Source organism: Equus przewalskii, chromosome 14 (assembly GCF_037783145.1).
Source record: "Equus przewalskii isolate Varuska chromosome 14, EquPr2, whole genome shotgun sequence".
In the NCBI taxonomy this organism is placed as follows: Eukaryota; Metazoa; Chordata; class Mammalia; order Perissodactyla; family Equidae; genus Equus; species Equus przewalskii.
In genome coordinates, this window is record NC_091844.1 from 31021119 (window position 1) to 31044466 (window position 23348).

Genomic DNA, 23348 nt, shown 5'->3' on the forward strand with positions numbered 1-23348 from the left:
AAAGAGATGCATGAAACAGAGATAACCAGATGCTAGTGGTGCTTACCCCAAGATGAAGGGTCACCCCTCCTTTCAGACACACATCTTACCCCTACCTACCTTGGCACCTGGTGCCAGTAAATTCTGAGCACGGAGGGTGAGGGGAGGACAGTATTGGGGAACTGGCTTACTTTTCAAGGGAATCCTCATTCTTTTAAGGAAGCGCTCCTTGACAAATAAAAATGGCAAGCAATAGGATATATTGGAGAATATGAGGAAGCCACTTGGTATACACCTAATTCGGCCTGACCTTGTCTTTCCAAAAGGGCCTGACCGTGGCTGTTGAGCATGCATTGTATATCTGCTTTAGATATTCCCTATGGTAAGAACAAAGGCCCTTGAGAGAAAGGTGCAACTTCCCTCCCCCTCCCAACGTTGGCATTCCTTTAAGGATTAAGCATCTTTCCTTAGGCTAGGAACTGATTGCTGCTCTCACCTGTGACCACCCAGCTCAAGACAATAGGCTTGCCTCCTGCTATGCCCTCTGAGATAGCAGACCCACTACCTGCTGTGTCCATCAAGCGCTGTGCCGACAGGGCAATCTTGTGACTATTATGGGAGGGACATTTCAATCATATGTGAATTGTCTTGTACGGGGGGTATATAACCACTCTGTATACCTCACTTCCTTGGTGCCCTTTCTTCCTTTGGGAAGAAAGGCCCCGGGCCATGGTCCTCAGATTTCAGCTCAGAATAAACTCACACAAATTTTCATTTATAGATTGGTTATGGATTATTTTCGTCGACATCCTCAAACTCAAACACACATGAGAATCACCTGAGGAGCATGGTGAGGTGGTGTCCAACATAGCACAACTAGAAGGACCTACAAGTAGAATATACAACTATGTACTGGGGGGCTTTGGGGAGAAGAAGGGAAAAAAAAGATTGGCAACAGATGTTAGCTCAGGCGCCAATCTTAAAAAAAAGCAAAAGAAAATAGGTTTAAAAAAAAAAGGCAGCTTCTCACTTTCGTCTTGGACTGGTTTCCCTACCAATAACTGACAGTGACTGGCCCAGGTCTGCGCCCAGGATCTGAACTGGCAAAACCCTAGGCCACCAAAGCGGAGCACATGAACTTAACCACTGGGCCCTGGTGCCGGCCCCCAGAAGCCTTCCAAATTACCTAGTTAGCTCATCACTGATTTGCCTTATAAAACTAAACAACTTGCTTAAAACAAGCAAGAAACCTAGCAAACAAAACCAACCCAGAATACAAATTTTTTCATCTCAATGATAGATACAACTTCTCTACCAAAATTTTTGTATAGATAATTTTACATGGGAAGGCAAATTAAAATCTAAACTTTGCTAGAAGAGTTTTGTAGGAGAAAATGTGTGCCTCAGTGGAAAACTACGATTGTTTAGATCACACACTTCCAGATTATCCGATTCTAGCCTCTCACTGCTATTGAGCTATTTCATTTTATTACAGTCATGCATTACTTAACAATAGAAATTCGTTCTGGAAAATGCGTCGTTGGGAGATTTCTTCAGATGCAAACATCATAGAGTGTACTTACCCAAACCCAGAGGGCACAGTCTACTACACTCCTAGGCTATATGGTACTAATCTTATGGGACCACCGTTGTGTATGCAGTCCATCTGAAAAATCGTTATGCAGTGCATGACTATAGTTTCTACTGAAGAAAACTGATAGCAGTGCAAAATAACTCTTGCCTCTAGGCACGTAAATTCTATCTGGTGGAGGTCAACTGACTCACCTCTACTGTAGAAGAGGCCAGTTCTTCTTTCATTTGCACATTCTTTCAATATTCCTGATCTATAAATGTGTCTGCTCTTTGTTGTTGTTTTTTTTCTCTGAGCAAGATTGGCCCTGAGTTAACATCCGTTGCCAATCTTCCTCTTTTCTTTGCTTGAGGAAGATTAGCCCTGAGCTAACATCTGTGCCAATCTTCCTCTATTTCGTATGTGGGTTGCAGCCACAGCATGGATGATGAGTGGTGTAGGTCCACATCTGGGATCTAAATCTGCAAACCCGGGCCACTGAAGGGGAGCACACTGAACTTAACCTCTAGGCCATGGGGCTGGCCCCAAAGTGTCTATTCTTTGGAATCTCCCTTTGAACTGGTTGTACCATCTTACCAGTTCCCTTATTTAATTAAATAAAATCTTTAACACTTGTTCATTTATATTTGTATGAGGATCACGATTTTACCTCTTTTTGAAAATTGTCCTTCAACAGCACATATATATAGGACAAAAGGGATTGACTGGGTGATCTTAACCAAAGTAAAAAAGCACAGACCATAGAACTACACAAACCTGGATTCAAATCCTGGCCCTCTGAAGCCCTCAGGGCCACCGCACTGCACACTTCCAAAGGGTGCCATTCACATTGCAGTCGTTGTGAATGGTGCTTCCCTGCATAGCGCTTTGCACAGGTCGCACTGTATGAACAGCACACCTCCACTTCAAGAGTAATCCAAGTGTACACGGGTCTGTGTACTAGAAAAGAGCCTGTCCCATCCCTTTGCCTTGGTGATGACAAGATGTTTTATGAACCAATAATACATGTATATGTCCTTAGCTATCATAATGTAAGCACAGATCATGGGGGTAGAAACGAATAAGGGAAAGAGATAAGAACGGCTTCTAAATGCTGATGCCTTTGACCAGCACTGTGCAACAGAACTTTTTTTTTTTTTTTTTTGATGAGGAAGATTGGCCCTGAGCTAACATCTGTTGCCAATCTTCTTGCTTGAGGAAGATGGTCTCTGAGCTAACATTCATCCCAATCTTCCTCTACTTTGTATATGGGATGCTGCCAGAGCATGGCTTGATGAGCAGTGTGTAGGTCTGCGCCCAGGATCCAAACCTGTGAACCCTGGGCCACCGAAGAGGAGCAAGCGAACTTAACCACTGTGCCATCAGGATGGCCCCAACAGAACTTTTTTTTTTTTTTTTTTGGAGGAAGATTAGCCCTCAGCTAACTACTGCCAGTCCTCCTCTTTTTGCTGACGAAGCCTGGCTCCGAGCTAACATCCGTGCCCATCTTCCTCTACTTTATACGTGGGACGCCTACCACAGCATGGCTGCCAAGCAGTGCCATGTCCGCACCCGGGATCCGAACCAGCGAACCCCGGGCCGCCAAGAAGTGGAACGTGCAAACTTAACCGCTGCGCCACCGGGCCGGCCCCTCCCCAACAGAACTTTTTGCAATGATGAGAATGATCTAGATCTGTGCCGTCCAATACAGTAGCCACTACCTACATGTGGTTACTGAGTACTTGAAATGTCATTAGTATGACCGAGGAACTGAATTTTTCATTTTATTCCATTTTAATTAACTAAAATATTTAAACAGCTACATGTGGCTAGTGGCTACAGTTTTGGACAACACAGGTGTAGATAAATAACTTGTACAAGAACAAATTGCTAGACTTAGAAAAATGGGAGATATAGGTTTCTCAAGCTTTTTGGTCCAAGGACCTACATATTTAAAAGGCATTGTGACTCCAAAGGACATTTGTTTATGAGGGTTGTATCTATCAATATTTATTGTCTTAAGAAAAACTGAGAAATTTAAAAATATTTATTAGTCCATTTAAAAATAATAATAAACCCATGATCTTTATGGAAAAAAAAGTGTATTTTCCAAAATAAAAAATAAATTAGTGAGGGGCCAGGCCTGTGGTGCAGCAGTTAAGTTCACACGTTCCACTTTGACGGCCTGGGGTTCACCAGTTCGGATCTTGAGTGTGGATCTATGAACCGCTTGTCAAACCATGCTGTGGTAGGCGTCTCGCATAAAATAGAGGAAGACGGGCATGGATGTTAGCTCAGGGCCAGTCTTCCTCAGCAAAAAGAGGAGGATTGGCAGAAGATGTTAGCTCAGGGCTAATCTTCCTCAAAATAAATAAATAAACAAATAAATAAATACATTAGTGAGAAGAGAAGAGTGGCATTGCTTTATATTTCTGTATTCAGTCTATCACAATATCATATAGCTTCTGGAAAACTCCACTGTATGCTCACAATAAAAAGGCAAATATCATATCAGTATTATTATGCAAAGGGTCTCAGGAATTCCCTGAGACCACACTTTGAGAACCACTCATTTAGTTATAGGACAAGGAAACAACAATGGTTTACTGATACAAAATGTCTGGATACCCCTTTCCCAGGGCCGCTCTCCCACTCTGTTGCAGACGGGTGATATTGTCAGCTCCACAGCAGGTGAGAGGCTCTGGCCTCCAGGCTACCAGTAGAGGGCAAGGATAAGGCACAAGGCAGACGCTAAGGAGGTTAAGAGAAAGCCCATACATTAAACTGTGGGACCCTCAGTCACTGTGCAGAAAAGAATTCATATGGAAGGCATGAGACTGCTATCCTTTGAAAAGCCCACCTGCAAGGTTAGATCTTGGCTGTTGTCTGTGAACTTTGATATTAGGAAGGTTCCCACCATTTCCTAACTGATAAGAGTGGTTTAAGGTGCCTAAACATAGCTGGCACAAAAACTATGGTTTGTGTTGAACACCTGCTTCTCTTCTGGAAATCTGGAAATCTAGGCAGAGGGTGCCAATGTGAGCAGTCCCCAAGAAAAACCTTGGACACTGAGTCTCTAATGATCTGCCTTGGTAGACAACACTTCACACATGTTGTCACATGTGTGCTGGAGGAATTAAGCACATCCTGCGTGACTCCACTGGAGAGGACTCTTGGAAGCCTGCACCTGGTTTCCTCTGGACTTAGCCCTCTGTACCTTTCCCTTTGCTGATTTTGCTTTGTACCCTTTCACTGTAATAAACTGTATCCACGAGCACAACCATATGCTGAGTCCTGTGAGTCCTCCCAGAGAATCAGTGAACCTGGGGTGGTCTTGAGGACTCCCCACATATTCCCTTCATTGGCCCTGCTCCCAGAATATTGACACTCAGGATTATATGCCACACAGCAAAGGACGGGAGGCTTCCCCCTGAAGAAAGCGAAAAGCCAAACAAAGAGAAAAAAGGACCTCAAAGAACAACAGAAGAAACAACGAAAAAAGCAAAAGGAAAGCCAAAAAATAAAACTATAATCAATATCTTTAAAAAGATAAGAAAGGGCCTGGCCCAGTGGCATAGTGGTTAAGTTCACCTGCTCCACTTTGGTGGCCCAGCGTTTGCAGGTTTGGATCCCAGGCACGGACCTACACATTGCTCAGCAAGCCATGCTGTGGTGGTGTCCCACACACAAAACAGAGGAAGATTGGCACAGATGTTAGCTCAGGGACAATCTTCTTCACCAAAAGAAAAAAAAAAAAACAGAAAAGATAAAATAGGTCAGCATCATGGCAGAGTGAGTTCTTCCCTTAGTCTCCCCCACCTAAGATACAATGAAAAGGACATTTATAAACCAACAGAGGACATTCACACAACACAACAGACATCTGAGAGATCCACACAGCCATATGCCTGAAGGTAGGAGTGCTGGACACTCCCAGGGAGGCAGTGGAAGGAGGTAAAGAGATCTCCTCCCTCCCTGAGCAGCAGTGATTTAAGGGGTGGGACCTCTCGTGGCAGCTGAAGCACAACTCTGAGAGGGAAAGGGGGAATGGGTAGTCCTCTGTGGGAACACTTGCACTCTTGGAGTTGCCTCTCAGCCTGTGGGAATGCTCCACAGCAAGGCAGCTAAGCAATTACAGGGGCATCCATACCAAGCTGAGCAGCCCAAGCTGGCAGACAGTGAGTGCAGAGTGGGGGTTTGGGGGATCATGCACGCGAAAGAAAGCACCCCTATCCTCCACCTGGTGCATCAGTTCAGCCAGTCGGCCAGAGCAGGCGATCCCCGCCAGAGCGCCCACACATACAGGTGTAGAGAGCAGCAGCAGCCGGCAGGCAAATGCAGACAGGCCCTGTCAGCACAGCTTCCAATGGACAGGCATATCTGCCAGGGGTCACAGACAGCTCAGGAGACACAGCTCCTGCCCCTGCCCCCAGAGGTGGCAGGTGTAATCTGCAACCAGATACAACCATTACGTGATGGCAAAAGTCCACCCCATCAAATAGCATGAGGAGGTATGTTAACACTCCAGACCAGAAGGAAAATGACAAGTACCCATAAATCAATCCTGAAGTCACAGAAATTTACAATCTAAGTGACAGAGAATTCAAAATAGCTATCATAAAGAAACCCAACAAGTTACAAGAAAACTCAGAAAGACAGTTTAATGATTTCAGGAATAAAATTAATGAAGAGAGGGAATTCTTTACAAATGAGATTGAAACTATAAAAAAAATCAGAAATGTTGGAGATGAAAAACACAATGAATGAGATAAAGGAAAATCTGGAATCCTTAAAAAATAGAGCTGAGGGGTTGGCTCTGTGGTCGAGTGGTTAAAGTTCTGCATGCTCCGCTTCAGTGGCCTGGATTTGTGGGTTCAGATCCTGGGTGCGGACCTACTCCACTTGTCAGCCACCCTGTGGAGGTATCCCAAATACAAAATAGAGGAAGACTGGCATAAATGTTAGCTCAAGGCTAATCTTCTCAAGCAAAAAAAAAAACAAAACAGGAAGATTGGCAACGGATGTTAGCTCAGGGCAAATCTTCCTCACCAAAAAAAAAAAAAGGCAATGAGAGACAAACAAGGACAGTAGATAATGATAAAAGGGACACTCCACCAAGAGGAGATAACACCTATAAATATATACGCACCTAACACAGAAGCACCAAAGTGTATAAAGAAACTATTAACAGACCTAAAAGGAGAAATTAATAGCAACACAATAATAGTAGGGGACCTCAACACCCCACCTACATCAATGTATAGATCATTCAGACAGAAAGTCACCAAGAAAATAGTGGAATTAAATGAAAAACTAGACCAGACAGGCTTAATAGATATATTTGGAACACTCCATCCAAAATCAGTAGAATACACATTCTTCTCAAGTGCACATGTAGCATTCTCAAAGACAGATCATACGTTGGGAAACAAGGCAAGCCTCAATAAATTTCAGAAGATTGAAATCATATCCAGCATTTTTTCCAAACATAATGCTGTGAAGCTAGAAATCAACTACAAGAAAAAGCTGGGAAAGTCACAAATACGTGGAGACTAAACAACATGCTACTGAACAACAAGTGGATCGATGAAGAACTTGAAGAAGAAATAAAAAAATATGTGGAGACAAATGAAAATGGAAATGTACTGTACCAACTCATAGGGGATGCAGCAAAAGCAGTCCTAAGAGGCAAATTCATAGCAATACAGGCCTACCTTAACAAAAAGAAAAATCTCAAATAAGTAATTTTAAACTACACCTAACAGAATTAGAAAAAGAAAAACAAACAAAGCCCAAGGTCAGCAGAAGGACCAAAATAATAAAAATTAGAGCAGGAATAAATGAAATAGAAAACAAAAAAACAGAAGGAAGGATTGATGAAACTAAGAGCTGGTTCTTTTGAGAAAATAAACAAAATTGACAAACCCTTAGCCGGACTCACCAAGAAAAAAAGTGAGAAGGCTCAAATAAATAAAATTAGAAATGAAAGAGAATAAGTTACAACAGATACCACTGAAATACAAAGGATTATAAGAGAATACTATGAAAAACTATATGCCAACAAATTAGACAATCTAGAAGAAATGGATAAATCCTTAGACTCACACAACCTCCCAAAATTGAATCAAGAAGAAATAGAGAATCTAAATAGATCAATCACAAGTAAAGAGATTGAAACAGTAATCAAAAACCTCCCAAAAAACAAAAGTCCAGGACCAGATGGTTTCTCTAGAGAATTCTACCAAACATTCAAAGATGCAAAAATCTTCAACAAAATATTGGCAAACCGAATACAGCAATATATTAAAAGGATCATACACCATGATCAAGTGGAATTTATACCAGGGACGGAGGGATGGTTCAACAACTGCAAGTCAATCAATGTGAACACATGACGTTAACAAAATGAGGAATAAAAACCACATGATCATGTCAATAGATGCAGAGAAAGCATTTGACAAGATCCAACATTCATTTATAATAAAAACTCTCAATAAAATGAGTATAGAAGGAAAGTACCTCAACATAATAAAGGCCATATATGACAAAATCACAGCCAACATCATACTCAACAGGGAAAAACTGAAAGTCAGCCCTCTGAGAACAGGAACAAGACAAGGGTGCTCACTCTCATCACTCTAATTCAACATAGTACTGGAGATTTTGGCCAGAGCAATTAGGCAAGAAAAAGAAATAAAGGTAGCCAAATTGGCAAGGAAGAAGCAAAACTCTCCCTGGTTGCAAAGGACATGATTCTCTACATAGAAAACCCTAAAGAATACATCAGAAGACTACTAGAAATAATCAACAACTACAGCAAAGTTGCAGGGTACAAAGTCAACTTACAAAGATCAGTTCTATTTCTATACTCTAATAACAAACTAACAGAAAGAGAAGTCAAGAATACAATCCCATCTACAATCACAACAAAAAGAATAAAATATCTAGGAATAAATTTAACCAAGGAGGTGAAAGACCTATACAATGAAAACTATAAGACATCACTGAAAGAAATTGATGAAGACATAAAGAAATGGAATGATATTCCATGCACATGGATTGGAAGAATAAACATAGTTAAAATGTCCATACTACCTAAAGCTATCTACAGATTCAACACAATCCCAATCAGAATCCCAATGACATTCTTCATGGAAATAGAACAAAGAATCCTAAAATTCATATGGAGCAAGAAAAGACCCCGAATAGCTAAAACAATCCTGAGAAAAGAGAACAAAGCTAGAGGCATCACAATCTCTGACTTCAAAATATACTACAAAGCTATAGTAATCAAAACAGCATAGTACTGGTTCAAAAGGAGACACACAGACCAATGGAAGAGAACTGAAAGCCCAGAAATAAAACCACACATCTACAGACAGCTAATCTTCAACAAAGAAGCCAAGAACATACAATGGAGAAAGGAAAGTCTTTTCAATAAATGGTGTTGGGAAAACTGGACAGCCACATGCAAAAGAATGAAGGTAGACTATTATCTTTCACCATACGCAAAAATTAACTCAAAGTGGATCAAAGCCTTTAAGGTAAGGGGCCAGCCTGGTGGTGCAGAGGTTAAATTCACATGTTTCACTTCCGCGGCCCAGGCTTTGCCAGTTTGGATCCCACATGCAGATCTATGCACTGCTTGTCAAGCCATGCTGTGACAGGCGTCCCACATATAAAGCAGAGGAAGATGGGCACGGATGTTAGCTCAGGGCCAGTCTTCCTCAGCAAAAACAGGAGGATTGGCAGTAGATGTTAGCTCAGGGCTAATCCTCCTATAAAAAAAAAAAAGACTTGAAGGTAAGACATGAAACCATAAAACTCCTAGAAGAAAATATAGGCAGTATACTCTGACATCAGCTTTAGAAACATCTTTTCAAATACCATGTCTACTCGGGCAAGGGAAACAAAAGAAAAAATAAACAAATGGGACTTCATCAGACTAAAGAATTTCTGCAAGACAAATGAAACCAGGAACAAAATGAAAAGACAACCCACGAACTGGGAGAAAATATTTGCAAATCATATATCCGACAAGGCGTTAATCTCCAAAATATATAAAGAACTCATACAACTCAACAACAACAAAAAGAACAACCTGATCAAAAAATGGGCAAAGGATATGAACAGACATTTTTCCAAAAAGATATACAGATGGCCAACAGGCACATGAAAAGATGTTCAACATCACCAATCATTAGGGAAATGCAAATCAAAACTACAATGAGATATCACCTCACACCCGTCAGTGGCTATAATTACCAAGACAAAAAATAACAAATGTTGGAGAGGATGTAGAGAAAAGGGAACCCTCATACACTGCTGGTGGGAATGCAAACGGGTGCAGCCACTGTGGAAAATAGTATGGAGATTTCTCAAAAATTAAAAAATATAAATACCATACGCCCCAGCTATCCCACTACTGGGTATTTATCCAAGGAACGTGAAATCAATAACTCAAAGAGACTTATGCACCCCTATGCTCATTGCAGCATTTTTCAAAATAGCAAGATGTGGGAGCAACCCAAGTGCCCACTGCCTGATGAATGGATAAAGAATATGCAGTACATATATACAATGGCATACCACTCAGCCACACAAAAAGACAAAATCGTCCCACTTGCAACAACACGGATGGACCTTGGGGGTATTATGTTAAGCGAAATAAGCCAGAAAGAGAAAGACAAACACTGCATGATTTCACTCCTATGTGGAAGATAAACAAACATGTGGGCAAAGAGAACAGATCAGTGGTTACCAGAGGTGAAGAGAGTTGTGGGGTGGGCATAAGGGGTAAAGGGTCACATACATATGGTGACTGACAAACAATAACGTACAACTGAAATTTCACAATGTTATAAACTATTACAACCTCAATAAAAAAATGTTCACTACAATACTAACAAAAAAAGATAAGAAAATATATTGCTGGGGCTGGTCCCCTGGCCGAGTGGTTAAAATTCTGCATGCTCCACTTTGGTGGCCCGGGGTTCGTGCATTTGGATCCCGGGTGTGGACTTACTCCACTCATCAGCCATGCTGTGGGGGCATCACACATACAAAGTAGGGGACGACTGGCACAGATGTTAGCTAAGGGACAATCTTCCTCATCAAAAAAAAAGGAAAGAAAATACATTACATTCACAAAATAAGAGTAGGATGCTATGGAAAGAAGCAATCAGAGAACAGGAAAGAGCTCTATAAAACTAAAAATATCATAACGAAATTCATTACGAAATTCAGAATGAAATTCTGAATAGAAGGGCTAGAATATAGAGTTGAAAAACTTGCCCAGAGAAGTTGGAAAAAAAAAGAGAGAGAAAGAGATAAAAAACAGAAGAGAGAGGACAAGAAAAATAAAGAATCAATCCAAGAGGCCTAAAATCCAACTAAAGAAAATGAGAGAACAGAATAAATGAAAAGGAAGACACCATGAAAGTAAATTTCACCAGACTAGGAAAAAAAAAAAGACTCAGGCTGGAAGGGCTCGCCAAGTGCAGAGCACAATGAATGAAAAAAAGAATCACATCACAGTCATATAACCATCAAATTTCAGAATACCAGAGAGAAGATTCTCAAAAGCTTTCAGGAAGGAAAAACGACCCATCAATAAAGGCATACAAAACTTAACGATATCAAATTTCTTAACAGTAATACTGACAGCAGACACACTAAAATTACATCTTAAAAATTCTGGAGAAAAACCTAGACTTCCATACTCAGCTAAACTCAATTCAAGCATAAGGGTAGAATAAAGACATTGCTGAGACATGCAAGGACTTAGAAAAATTATCTTTTCTTAGAAGGTAACTGGATGAAGTGCTTACCAAAATGAGTGAGTAAATCAAAACAGGATCTAATAACAAAGGATCCAAACCAGGAGAGGGGTGAAGGGAAGTCCCAGGACTCTACTATGCCCCACACCTAGAGACCTTTATCTTCCAGTCCTTCTATTCAGGATTCAATTTTGACAATCATATTTTAAATTTCATAGAGCCCGTTCTTGTTTTCTGTTTATTTCCATAGCATCCAATTCTTATTTTGCGGATGCAATCTCTTTTCTTTCTCTCTTTAAAGACACTCATCTTTAGGTTGGTGCAAACCCAGAAGCAGAGCAGTTAGAGCATGAAGAATGAGATCTACAGGAAAAAAGCCATAAAGAAAAGATAAAATTGACAGATTCTTGCATTTGTTTGAGCATCTGACAGCATTTGAGCATTTGGAAAAAAACATATGTTGATAGAAAATCAGGTAAATTAAAGAAACAATCTTAGTCTATCTTTTGGCTCAAAAGCTAATCACCTTTACCTAGTCATAATTATATAAAAGCTAACTACTGAATTAATTAAATATTGGGATAAAGTCTCAGCTGAAAGGATGGAAGAAGTACAAGTAGAATGGAGAGAGTAAAGGAGTTCAAGCCTCAGCTTAATTTATCAATTCTCAATTTATCAAAGAAGTCAATAAATAATACTTAAATCATTGAAATCAGGAAGCAGTTATAAAGTATACTTTTTAGAAAGACAGAGGTAAATACTAGAAGAAAAAACTAAAAGAGTTGAGAGTAGTTGCTTCCAAGGAGAGAAGCAAGGACTAAGGAGGAATGAACACGTGTCTCATACTTTTCTGGTAAAATTTTAAGAACTGCTTTATTTTTTCAGTGATGTATATGTATTACTTTGATTTGAAAATAAATTCTTAAAAAATAACTTAATGATTAATTAAACTGGAAGGTTTTACAATTCCTTAAGTCACGTTCAAGTACTCCAAGTGATTTCCTCTTCACTAGGCAAGACAGTCTTGTACTCAACACCCCAACCACAAAGAAAACTTCCTTTAATTGTCTCTTCAATGTTTGCATCAAAGTCTATCTTCTGTCTTTATTCTCTCTTTCCGTGCTAGTCACTTTTTAGAAAAAACCTTTTATTGAGGATGCTCTCTATGTACTACTGATGTGAAAAGATTTCTATGATACACTGTCAAGTGGAAAAAGCAATGGAAGAAAACTGCAAACACATCCAAGGGAAAAACGTAAATCTGTTTTGGCTCAGATATGCATAAAATATCTCTGGAAGGATAAGCAATAAACTAGTAACAATGATTACCCAGGGTAGGTGAATCGGAGGAATGGGAAATGAGGAGGTGAAGAACAGGGGAAAGATGGAGATTTTGCATTGTAGACCTTTTTGATCTTTAACCCTGTGAAATTATTGCCTACTCAAAGAAAGGTTTTTTCAGATTTTAAGTCATACCTCTTTATCTTGGTCCAAAATTAAAATATAATTATTTTCAAATTTGGGGAAAATAATGAAAATAAAGAAAGCAATACCCCCAAGTCCCATCTCTCCAGAGATAATTACTTTTTTTAACTTTTTATTAAAATTATGATAGTTTACAATCTTGTGAAATTTCAGTCATACATTATTGTTAGTCATGTTGTAGGTGCACCACTTCACCCTTTGTGCCCTCTCCCCACACCCGTTTCCCCTGGTAACCACCAATCAATTCTCTTTGTCTCTATGTTTAACTTCCACCCATGAGTGGAGTCATACAGAGTTTGTCTTTCTCTGTCTGGCTTATTTCACTTAACATAATACCTTCAAGGTCCATCCATGTTGTTGTGAATGGGACGATTTTGTCTTTTTTATGGCTGAGTAGTATTCCATTGTATATATATACCATATGTTCTTTATCCAATCATCAGTTGATGGGCATTTAGGTTGCTTCCACATCTAGGCTATTGCAAATAATGCTGCAATGAACATAGGGGTGCATGGGACTTTTGGAATTGCTGATTTCAAGTTCTTAAGATAGATACCCAGTAGTGGGATGGCTGGGTCATAAGGTATTTCTATTTTTAATTTTTTGAGAAATCACCATACTGTTTTCCATAGCAGCTGCACCAGTTTGCATTCCCACCAACAGTGTGTGAGGGTTCCTTTTTCTCCACAACCTCTCCAACATTTGTTACGTTTTGTTTTGGTTATCAGAGATAACTACTTTTAACATTTTGATGTACACACAGTGCAATCATATCACACATATTGAACTTGCGCACTCACATGCTAACTTATGTTCACATGCAGAACAAAACTGCCAGGCTTTACTCCTTAGAAATCATAAATCTATAACCTACATTAAGATTATAAAGGCTCAAATCAAATAGAAAGGAGTAAACCCTGTGGATAGGCAGGGACACTTGAAAACTCCCCGTTCATCTCTACAGATTGGATGTTTATTTCAAAGACAAGATGGTTTTAATGCCTAGATATGTGAGTACAGCCTTTCCTTTCTTCCTTCTTTCAGTCAAGCTCAAGGGTTTTTAAACTTTACTATGCAGAAGAATTTCTCTCAAAGTGGCAAGCCTGAATATTAGATCAAGTATAATCTTTACTACACTTCAGAATCTTTTTATACTTCTTTTAACCTAAATGGGATAATATTCACGCTTTTTAAGAATTTATTCTTTTTTACTCTGATATTATATTATGACCATCTTGTCATTTGTCAAATTTCTTCTACAACATGATTTGTAACGGCTGCAAAAGTTTACACTACATTCGTATATATGTAATATGAATTATTATATTATACATATAGTTGATGATTTAAATTATTTTACCATTTCCCTATTTAGGGACATTTTGTTTTTTCAAAGTTCCATCATGATAAACAACATTGCAACAAAACATCCCATTAACTAACCCTGTGTACATATCCATTATTATTTCCCTTGAATAAATTCCTAGAAGTGGAATTGCTAGGTCAAAATCTATCTAAAAACTCAAGAATTTTAATAACAATGTGCCATATGCCCTCTAAAAACCTAATTAATTCTTAGTGGGAAAGTAAACATAAGGTACTTAGGGAAAATGACTCAGAGGATGCTTTACTGATTTGACCTGCGAGTCTTCAGGTACCCCAGTGAAGTGCCAAATCTCAAACTGCAAAATTTTGCACATGTAACATGTCACAAAGTCAAAAGAGAGCCTGATGAACCTTGATATCAAAACCACAGCTCTTACATGAATGTTGCAGGGAAGCTGTAAAGGCTTCAGAGACAGGGCAAAAAGAACTCTCTTAGCAATAACATGTCACTGAGAGATGACAGACTCAAGTTCTCAAAGCCTTTCAACTTAAAGCCATTAAAAAGAAAATCACAGTATTTAACATTAGCAGTTATTCGAAATTATTAAAGCATTTTATCATCACTTCCCTTTCTTGAAGGAGAAAATACTGTAACAGTCTCTGCTGGTGCTGACTGCATTTCAATGGAGAAAAATAAAAATTTTAATACAACCTATAAGCCCCCATTCCCTGAAATTGCATATTCAACACTATTAACACTAACTCAAATTTGGAATCTGGGTATGTACTTGTGGGCGAAAGCAGGCCTAAGTAAATTGGGAAAAAGTAATCTTCCAAAATTGATGACTCAAAACACTATACGTGTTTCTTTATTTTTCTGTATTTTGCAAAACTTACTTAATGAAAGATAGTATATTACTATAAAATAAGAAAGCTCAAAACTTATTATGTAGGAAACAAAAGTGTCAGTGTTGCATTCAAACGATTACCCTGACATGAAAAACTATTTTTGGATGAGATACAGCATACTATAATTCTAGAAATCATAATGAACACAAGGTGACTTCTTTTAAAAAGAGCAATCTCCAACAAATTCTTTAAACCATTCTATTCTCTTAGATTGGTACTAAATAAGTTTTCTTTCTCACCACAAAACACCCCTAGAGACAAAAGGTAAAGAGTTACTATATTTTATAGCTCCCTCCCCTCCCCTCCTGAAAATACACTTACAGTCCAAATAAGAAGTCACTAAGAATCCTGACAACTAGGGACAGCAAAAGACTGCCCAAGTCCTTAAAGCACATGCAGAAAAAGATTTACAGAAAAGATTAAGCTTGCTTTTTGATTTTACAGAAGAATTCACAGCAGCATTCACAATTTTAAAGGGTGCATTTAAAGTACTTAGACTTTTCCTAATTACTGAACAAAATAGAGTAGCATTTCTATTTTCCAACCCCCTAATAAGAACAATAATTACAGTATTCTACAATCTCCAATATGCCCTCATTTTAAAAAATCCATAATGTTCTGATCTTTGGAAGAGGGCAGACTAAATTCCAGCACTTTTTCCTCCAGCCAGCAATCCTTTTTCCTAATCCTTACAGGATAAGAAATAGACACTCCTTTTCAACTCAGACTAACCCACGAGGGCTTGGGAAAGGGCAAAGCTGGCTGAAACAATGTCACCAGAACTTGGACCTAGAAACGACCGCCGAGAAGCATGACATAACACTAGACATTCCGTTCTGAGAAATGTCTATCATTCTCTCCACTCCTGGCTCCCATCAACTCGCACAAACGCCACAAAGATTGGGAGAGGGCAGGAGAGTACTGGTATCGAGTTGTCAGGGAAATTCACTTAATTACGCTGCTGAGTGTCCGTTCAGCCTGCTCCAGTGGGAGGATCCGAAGCAGACTCAGGCCACAAGCGTGAAAAGAACTGATGCTGTTACGAAGTGCCCCCCAGGCTGGAACGTGAGCAGCGTCCTAACAGGTATGCAGCTTGGCTTTCTGGAGATTCTTGGAACATATAAATCGCTGCAATAAACAGCCCGGGCAGGCGGGCATCTTACTGCCCGCCGTGGGTGGTGCGACAGCCTCTCCAGCGCTGGGGACTGCCCCGAGTCCGCAGGCGAGCCGGACTCCGGGGTGTGGCCGACTTTCCCTCTGCTGTCAAGTGGGATGGGGGCGGGGCCGCACGCGCTATTTACACCATTCCAAAATCTGGAACCTGGGCACGCAGTTCTGGGTGAAAGCAAGTCTAAGCAAACGGTCGGGAATCCCTCAAAACTGATGGCTCAAAAAAAATACTGATGACTCAAAGCACTATGTATGGCTTGTTTCTTTTATTTTTCTGGACTTTGAGAAATTCCTTTAATGAAAGAAATCTATTACTCTAAAATAAGAACGCTCAAAACTTATATAGGAAACAAAAGTGTCAGTGTTGCATTCAAATGACTACCCTTCACATCAAAAACTATTTTTGGATGAAACACAGCATATTATGCAATTCTACAGTGTAATTTTCTTTTTTAACGAGCAATCTTCAAAAAGAGCTCGAGTTCGTCCTAGCTATTTCATCGACAAAGAAGCGAACACGAAGCTATCTGGCGACCCCTGATCACCCCATTCCCAACCCAGTACCCCTGCACTGTAAACGATCGTTTACTTAATCGTGCTCTCCCAAGACCCGCCGCACAGTGCCGCGTCCACCCAGCCCGTCCAGTGTCGAAGAGCTGCTGCAACCGCGAAGCCGAGCGACAAGTGCCCGTGAGGGGTTCCACGGCTATCCGGTGCCCAGCTGGGCACCTCCGCACACACGACTTGATTAGCGCTAAAGACCAACCGACTGGCGAGTGCCAGTCACGGGGGGTAGGGGTTACGATCTGGACCAGACCCCATGGCGCGAGGATGCAGCGGCGCGGACCCTGCCGGCCCGCCCGCCCCTGCCTGTCCACCCACTGCCAGCTGCCCCTGACCGCCGGCGAGCGCGGGGAGCCCAGGAGGCGCTCACCGCTTCAGCGGGTCCGTAGCCCGCGGCGCCGCGGCAGTTGAGGAAACGGAGCTCGGCGCCGCGGCCCCGGCTGCCGCCCGGGTTGCAGCCGCAGCAGGAACGCGGTCGCGGGGCATCGCCGGCGGCGCGCGCGCAACACCCGCGCAGTTCCACGCGCTCCGCGCACGCAGCCCCTTCGGCCCCGGGGCTCAGGGCTTGGCGCGGCGGGGCCCGCCCACTGCCGAGGACGGCCAATGGGCGCGGAGCGCGGGAAGCCGGGGGCGGGGCGAGAGCGGGCCAGGCCGCCCAGCGACGCCTCAGTGGTCCAGGTTCGGAGTCAGCAGCCTCGGAAACGTGTGGTTCAGGCGAGTGAGGAGGTGGGGAGGGGAAGCACATTCTGCACGTCTAAGGCTTTCAGGACACGCTTCTATTTTTCCGGGATCTCTTCTTTTTCCTATTTAGATAAGTATTTCTTCGTCTGCTGTTTACAGAACACCTATTTAGGGCCGGCCACAGTGCTTGGGGACACACCGGGATGGGAAGCAGAGCCTACTTTGGAAGAGCTCCCAGTCAGTCGGGTGGAGGAGCAGGTAAGGAAACGGGTAACTAGGGAGCCCGCGTAAGGTGCCTCCCAATATCAAAAGTCCTGCGTGGCGATGGCGGGTGGGAGATGGGGGCAATTTCGGCCAGAAGAGAAGGAAAAGGCTTATTACTCTGCAATTCCAGCGGCCGGGATTCACAGTGGAGCACAGTCCGCACGTCATTTTCTTTTTCTTTTTTTTTCTTAAAGGCAACTGGGTAATGCGTGTAACATAGCTAAATTTTCAATAGCGTCAAAAATACATGGTATGCAATGAAAAAGTTTCCATCATCTCCTGCCCTCAGTTTTCTTTCCTTTTAGGCTACCACAGTTAACTGATTTCTCGCATATCCTTTCAGAGATATTCTGTGCATTAAAATATGTGTGTGTGTGTAAATATATATATACAGATGTATATACTCCTTCCCCAATCTCCCCCCCACACACACACATACGGTACTCTACACATTTTTGCCACATTGCTTTTCTTCACTTACCACTATATCTTGGACAACTTTCATTCTTTTTGTGTGTGTGTGAGGAAGATTAGCCCTGAGCTAACTTCTGTGCCAATCTTCTTCTATTTTGTATGTGGGACACCTCCACAACATGGCTTGATGAACGGTGTTTAGGTCCCCACCCAGGATCCAGACGTGCGAACCCTGGGCTACCAAAGGGGAGCACCATGAACTTAACCACTAAGCCACCAGGCTGGCCCCTACTTTCATTCTTTTTGATGATTGCATAGTATTCCATCACATTGTTGTTTCGAGTTTTTTCTATTCTTTTGCTTTTCGGTTTTTTTCTATTCTTTTACAAACAATGCTGCAGTTAGTATTCTTATTTACAGCCACTTGGCATGTGCTAAACACAGGCTAAATACCTAGGTATTGAATGCTGAATCGTAAGGTAGGGACTTTAAAAAATTCTGATAAATGTCAAATTCCTCTCCATACAGTTCATTCAGTTTATGCTGCTACAGCAATTTAAGAGGGTGCCTGTTTCACCACATCTGTCTATACAGTATGTTATAAAACTTAATTTTTTAAAATTTCCTGTGTTTGAACTGTCTGTTCATATCCTTTGCCCATTTTTGTATTCAATGGTCTTTTTCTCCTTAATTATTTATATACTTATAAATATATATTTATATATGTATCTATATATGTGAAATTAGGCCATTGTGAATGAATTGCTCATTTTTTACCTACCTTGTCTTTTAGCTTTGTTTACTGTTTTTTGCAATGAATTGTTTTTAATTTTCACATTAATTGATTTTTATTTAAGTTTCTAGGTTTTTTTTTAATCTTAGAAAGGTTGTCACTACTCCCAAAATTTAGAAAAATTCTCTCATGTTTGCTTCTAGTATGTTTGCTATCTATATGATTAATCCATAATGCAGATAATCTACAATAAAAATAATATATGTTATAATAGAGAAATAAATCAGGGTAAAGGATATGAATAAACAGTTCTCCAAAGAAGACATACAAGTAGCCAATAAGCACATGAAAAGATGTCCAGTGTCAGTAGCCATCTAGGAAATGAAAATCAAGACTACAATGAGATACCACGTCACACTCACTGGAATGGCTATAAGCAAAAAGTGTTGATGTCAGTCCGTTCAGGCTGCTATAACAAAAATACCATAACCTGTGTGGCTTAAACAACAAATATTTGTTTCTCACAGTTCTGGAGGCTGGCAAGTCCAAGATCAAGGTGCTGGGCAGTTTCAGCGTCTGGTGAGAACCTCCCTCCTGGTTCATAGATGGCTGTCTTTTTGCCACATGGCAGAAGGGGCGAAGGAGCTCTCTGGGGTCTCTTTTAAAGAGCACTAATCCCATTCATCAGGGCTCTGCCCTTATGACCTAATCACCTTCCAAAGATCCCACTTTCAAATATCATTACACTGGGGCCGGCCCCATGGCCTAGTGGTTAGGTTCGCATGCTGTGCTTCGGCAGCCCGGGGTTTCATTGGTCCAGATCCTGGGTGCAGACGTGGCACCACTCGTCAGGCCATGCTGAGGTAGCATCCCACGTGCCACAACTAGAAGGGCTCACAACTGAAAATACATAAATATGTACCAGGGGGCTTTGGGGAGAAGAAATAAAAACTTTTCAAAAAATCTTTTAAAAAAATGTCATTATGCTGGGGATTAGGTTTCAAATATGAATTTTAGGGAGACATAAACATTTAGTCTTCAGCAGTTGGCAAGTATTATGGACTGTATTGTGTCCCCCAAAATTCATATGGTGAAGCCTTAATCCCCAGTATTATATTTAGAGATAGGGCCTTCGGAGAGTAAGGTAAAATGAGGTCATAAGGATGGGGCCCTAATCCAATATGACTGGTGTCCTTATAAAAAGAGGAAGAGACACTACGGATATGCACACACCACAAAAAGCCGTGTGAGGACACAGTGAGAATGTGACCAACTGCAAGCCAAGGAAAGAAACCTCAGGAAAAACTAAACCTGCTGATATTTTGATCTGGGACTTACAACCTCAAGAACTTTGAGAAAATAAATTTCTGTTGTTTAAGCCACCTAGTCTGTGGTATTTTGTTTTGGCAGCCCTAGCAAACAGCAAGAATGTAGAGAAATTGGAACCCTCATCCACTGCTGGTGGGAATGTAAAATGGTACAGCCACTTTGGGAAACAGTCTGGTAGTTCCTTAAACAGTTAAACATAGAATTGCCATATGACCCAGCAATTGCAATCTTACATATATACCCCAAAACGTGTCCAGACGAAAATTCGTACATGTATGTTTTTAACAACGTTATTCGTAGCAGACAAAAAGTGGAGACAACCCACATGCCCATCAAGTGATGAATGGATAAAGGAATGTGATATATCCATATAAGGGAATATTACTTGGCAATAAAAAGAAGTGAAGGACTGATACATGTTACAACATGGGTGAACCTTGAAAACCTTATGCTAAATGAAAGAAGCCAGTCACTAAGAATCACTTATTGTATGATTCCATTGATATGAAATGTCCAGGATAGGCAAATCTATAGAAACAGAAAGATTAGTGGTTGCCTAAGGCTGGAGTTGGGATGGAGGGGTTGGGGAGTAATGGCTAGGGGTACAGGATTTCCTGTTGGGGCAATGAAATGTTCTAAAATGTATTGTGATGATGGTTGCACAGCTCTGTGAATATACTAAAATTCATTGAATTGTACACTTTCAATGGATGAATTGGATGGTATATGAGTTATATCTCAATAAAAATGTTAAAACAAAATCAATACCCAGACTTCCCTGAAAAAGAGATCAAAGTATATGACCAAATAATTCATACATGAAGAAACTCAGAGGAATATATCTTGGGGAAAAGATTAGCCTTGCTGCAAGCATAGTTGAAAATTACGAAGGAGAATATTGGCAGAGCTAAGAAAAATGGCTAAGCTCTTAAGTTGATAAAGTTATTTATTAGGACAACTGCTTTTGAAAGTACTGAGGCAAAACACAAAATATAGAATTATTCATATTTGACCCATAATCCACATTTGGGAATATATTCCCTCAAAATAATCCAAATGAGAAAAATCAATTTTAACTAAATGTTTATAGCAGCACTATTCATAGTGCAAAAGAAAATAAAATTGGAAATAAATACCTGATACTTGGGAGAGTTTATTAAAGTAGCAAACATGGGAAAGTACATGCAAAATAATGAGAAAAGTAGAATACAAATTAGTTTCTAAATGCTGATGATTGTGTGTATATAAATGTACATTGTTGAGTATAAAGAGGACAAAATTTAGCAGTAAATGGTACCAGGATTCCTCTTAGGAAAAGAAACCTGTTTGGGAAAATACCCTGATAAGCTTTTTGAGGTCTAAGGTGAGACTCTGAAAACGTGGGTCTGAGCAGAAGCCCTAGCAACACAAGAAAAGCTGCTCTGCATGAAAACATGGGAGGAATTTATCTTTGCTCCTGAGAGAGAGGGAGAGGGAGCGGTGAGAAGAGATGGGCCAAGCAAGAAAGAGTGGGAGAGAGGAGCCAAGAGGAGGAAAAAAAGTCTGGGTTGCTGTATAGAGTGATGGGCTGGTGGGAAATCTCTGTCTAGAGAGTGGGAAAATGGAATAATATGTAAATTTAAATTGTTTTCCCACATCTTAAAGTCTCACTAAAGCTTGGTGTGAATGGGGTTTTATAGAAACCGAGTGAGAAGCTGAAGTTGAGGCAGATGGAACATGAAAAGCCAGCACTCATGGAAGCAGGGGCTCAGGGACAGAGAGGACAGAAGAAAGTAAGCCCCTCAGAAATTATGGGTAAGCTTGAGGAGGGCTCTCAACACCGGAAGTGAACGTTTGGGATGATCTTATTTAGGTTACAAAGGGAAGGGCGACTCTAGTTGATAGTGCCTTACATGAGGATAAGAAGATAATATGAAGTATGTGTAGGTGTTTTAAGTTTATGAGAGGCTTAAATGTGGGACTTTTTTTTTTAAATTCTCATTTGTTCTAATAATTAATATGCATCTCCATCCACTGACTAAGACAGAATGAATGGATCCTGGCTAAGCCCCTCCACAGCAGAATCCAGTGGAAGTGATGTTCCGTTCACCCTGGATAGTGGCTGGGGGGAATGGAAATGAATATGTGAGATGGAAAAATGTATACGCACTCTCTCTTAGCAGTAGGGGTGGAAGGAGTTTAGTTAATCTGTCCAGATTTAGAAAAATCATCCTATATTTTCTATGTTGAAGTGTTGTTAGAGCAAAAATATTATCAAATGTTCAAGAAGGTTGGTCTTTGAGGAAAGTTCAAAAGAATTAATGTGTGAATGACTCTCAGTGAGCGTGTTGAAGTTCTTAATTGCCCGATTCCAGAATTCATGACTTCCACTGACTTAGCCAGAGGAGGGTTACTAACCAGCCCTACTTTATAGATGGCAGGTCTGTGGCACAAGGCCTAGAAGTGATTTTCCCAAGGTTATAGAGCCAGCCAGAGGGTGAGCTGAAAATAGAACTGTACCTCACACTCCCATGCAGGCTATATGATAACTTGTGTACTGTCAGCAGAGAGCTGAGGAGTGAATGTCCTGGAGTGGTTAGCATAGTTTTACGGCTAAAGGAGTCTTACTCAACAATTGCAAATGCTACCTGATAACAACAAATGACTTCCCTAATCCTATAAACAGTAACATCCTGGGCGCTTAAGCAAAAGTTACAGAAAAAAAAAATCCTCCTTGACAATTGCAAAATTTTAAAAATGCACAGCTCCACTATCTCAAAACCACTACTTGTGTAATGCTTCAACTATAGAGATTGTCACCTTTGACCCTCCCTCTCTAAAGACTAAACTTCCAAATAATAACTCTCTACACTATAGTGACAGCAAACTTACAGGATCTTGCAGAAGCATTTAAGCGTTTTTCATAAGTATAGGATTTTCTGGAGACTTAGGCACTCAGTGATAACATTCTGTAAGTTTCCTAACTGAATTACCAGAACTAGAAAGTAGAATGGGATAGTCAGATAGTTAGAGCCCAGGGCTTAGCCACTAAAGGTAGGTCTCTAGGTACCCAGGCCGTGGAGGCATCACTCAGCTAGCTGCTTTGCTCATGCCTGAGCTGCTATGCTCCTATTTTTAGGAAAACAACAAAAACTAGTACCACTG

General features: G+C 40.7%; 1 protein-coding gene and 1 long non-coding RNA gene across 2 annotated transcripts in view; one reads left to right on the plus strand and one right to left on the minus strand.

Annotated features, from left to right (window-relative positions):
* Nucleotides 1-17365, minus strand: part of ZNF638 (zinc finger protein 638) — a 138852-nt gene extending 121487 nt beyond the window's left edge. Inside the window, exon 1 of the mRNA XM_070573815.1 lies at nucleotides 17154-17365. Coding sequence (XP_070429916.1) covers nucleotides 17154-17269 — 116 coding nt within the window. The 5' untranslated portion in view covers nucleotides 17270-17365. The remainder of the gene's footprint in view (nucleotides 1-17153) is intronic.
* LOC139075728 (uncharacterized) lies at nucleotides 15997-20251 on the plus strand. The gene is made up of 3 exons (XR_011526454.1): nucleotides 15997-16133; nucleotides 17624-17722; nucleotides 19403-20251. It is a non-coding gene; the product is annotated as an uncharacterized lncRNA (long non-coding RNA).
* Nucleotides 20252-23348: the final 3097 nt, after the last annotated feature.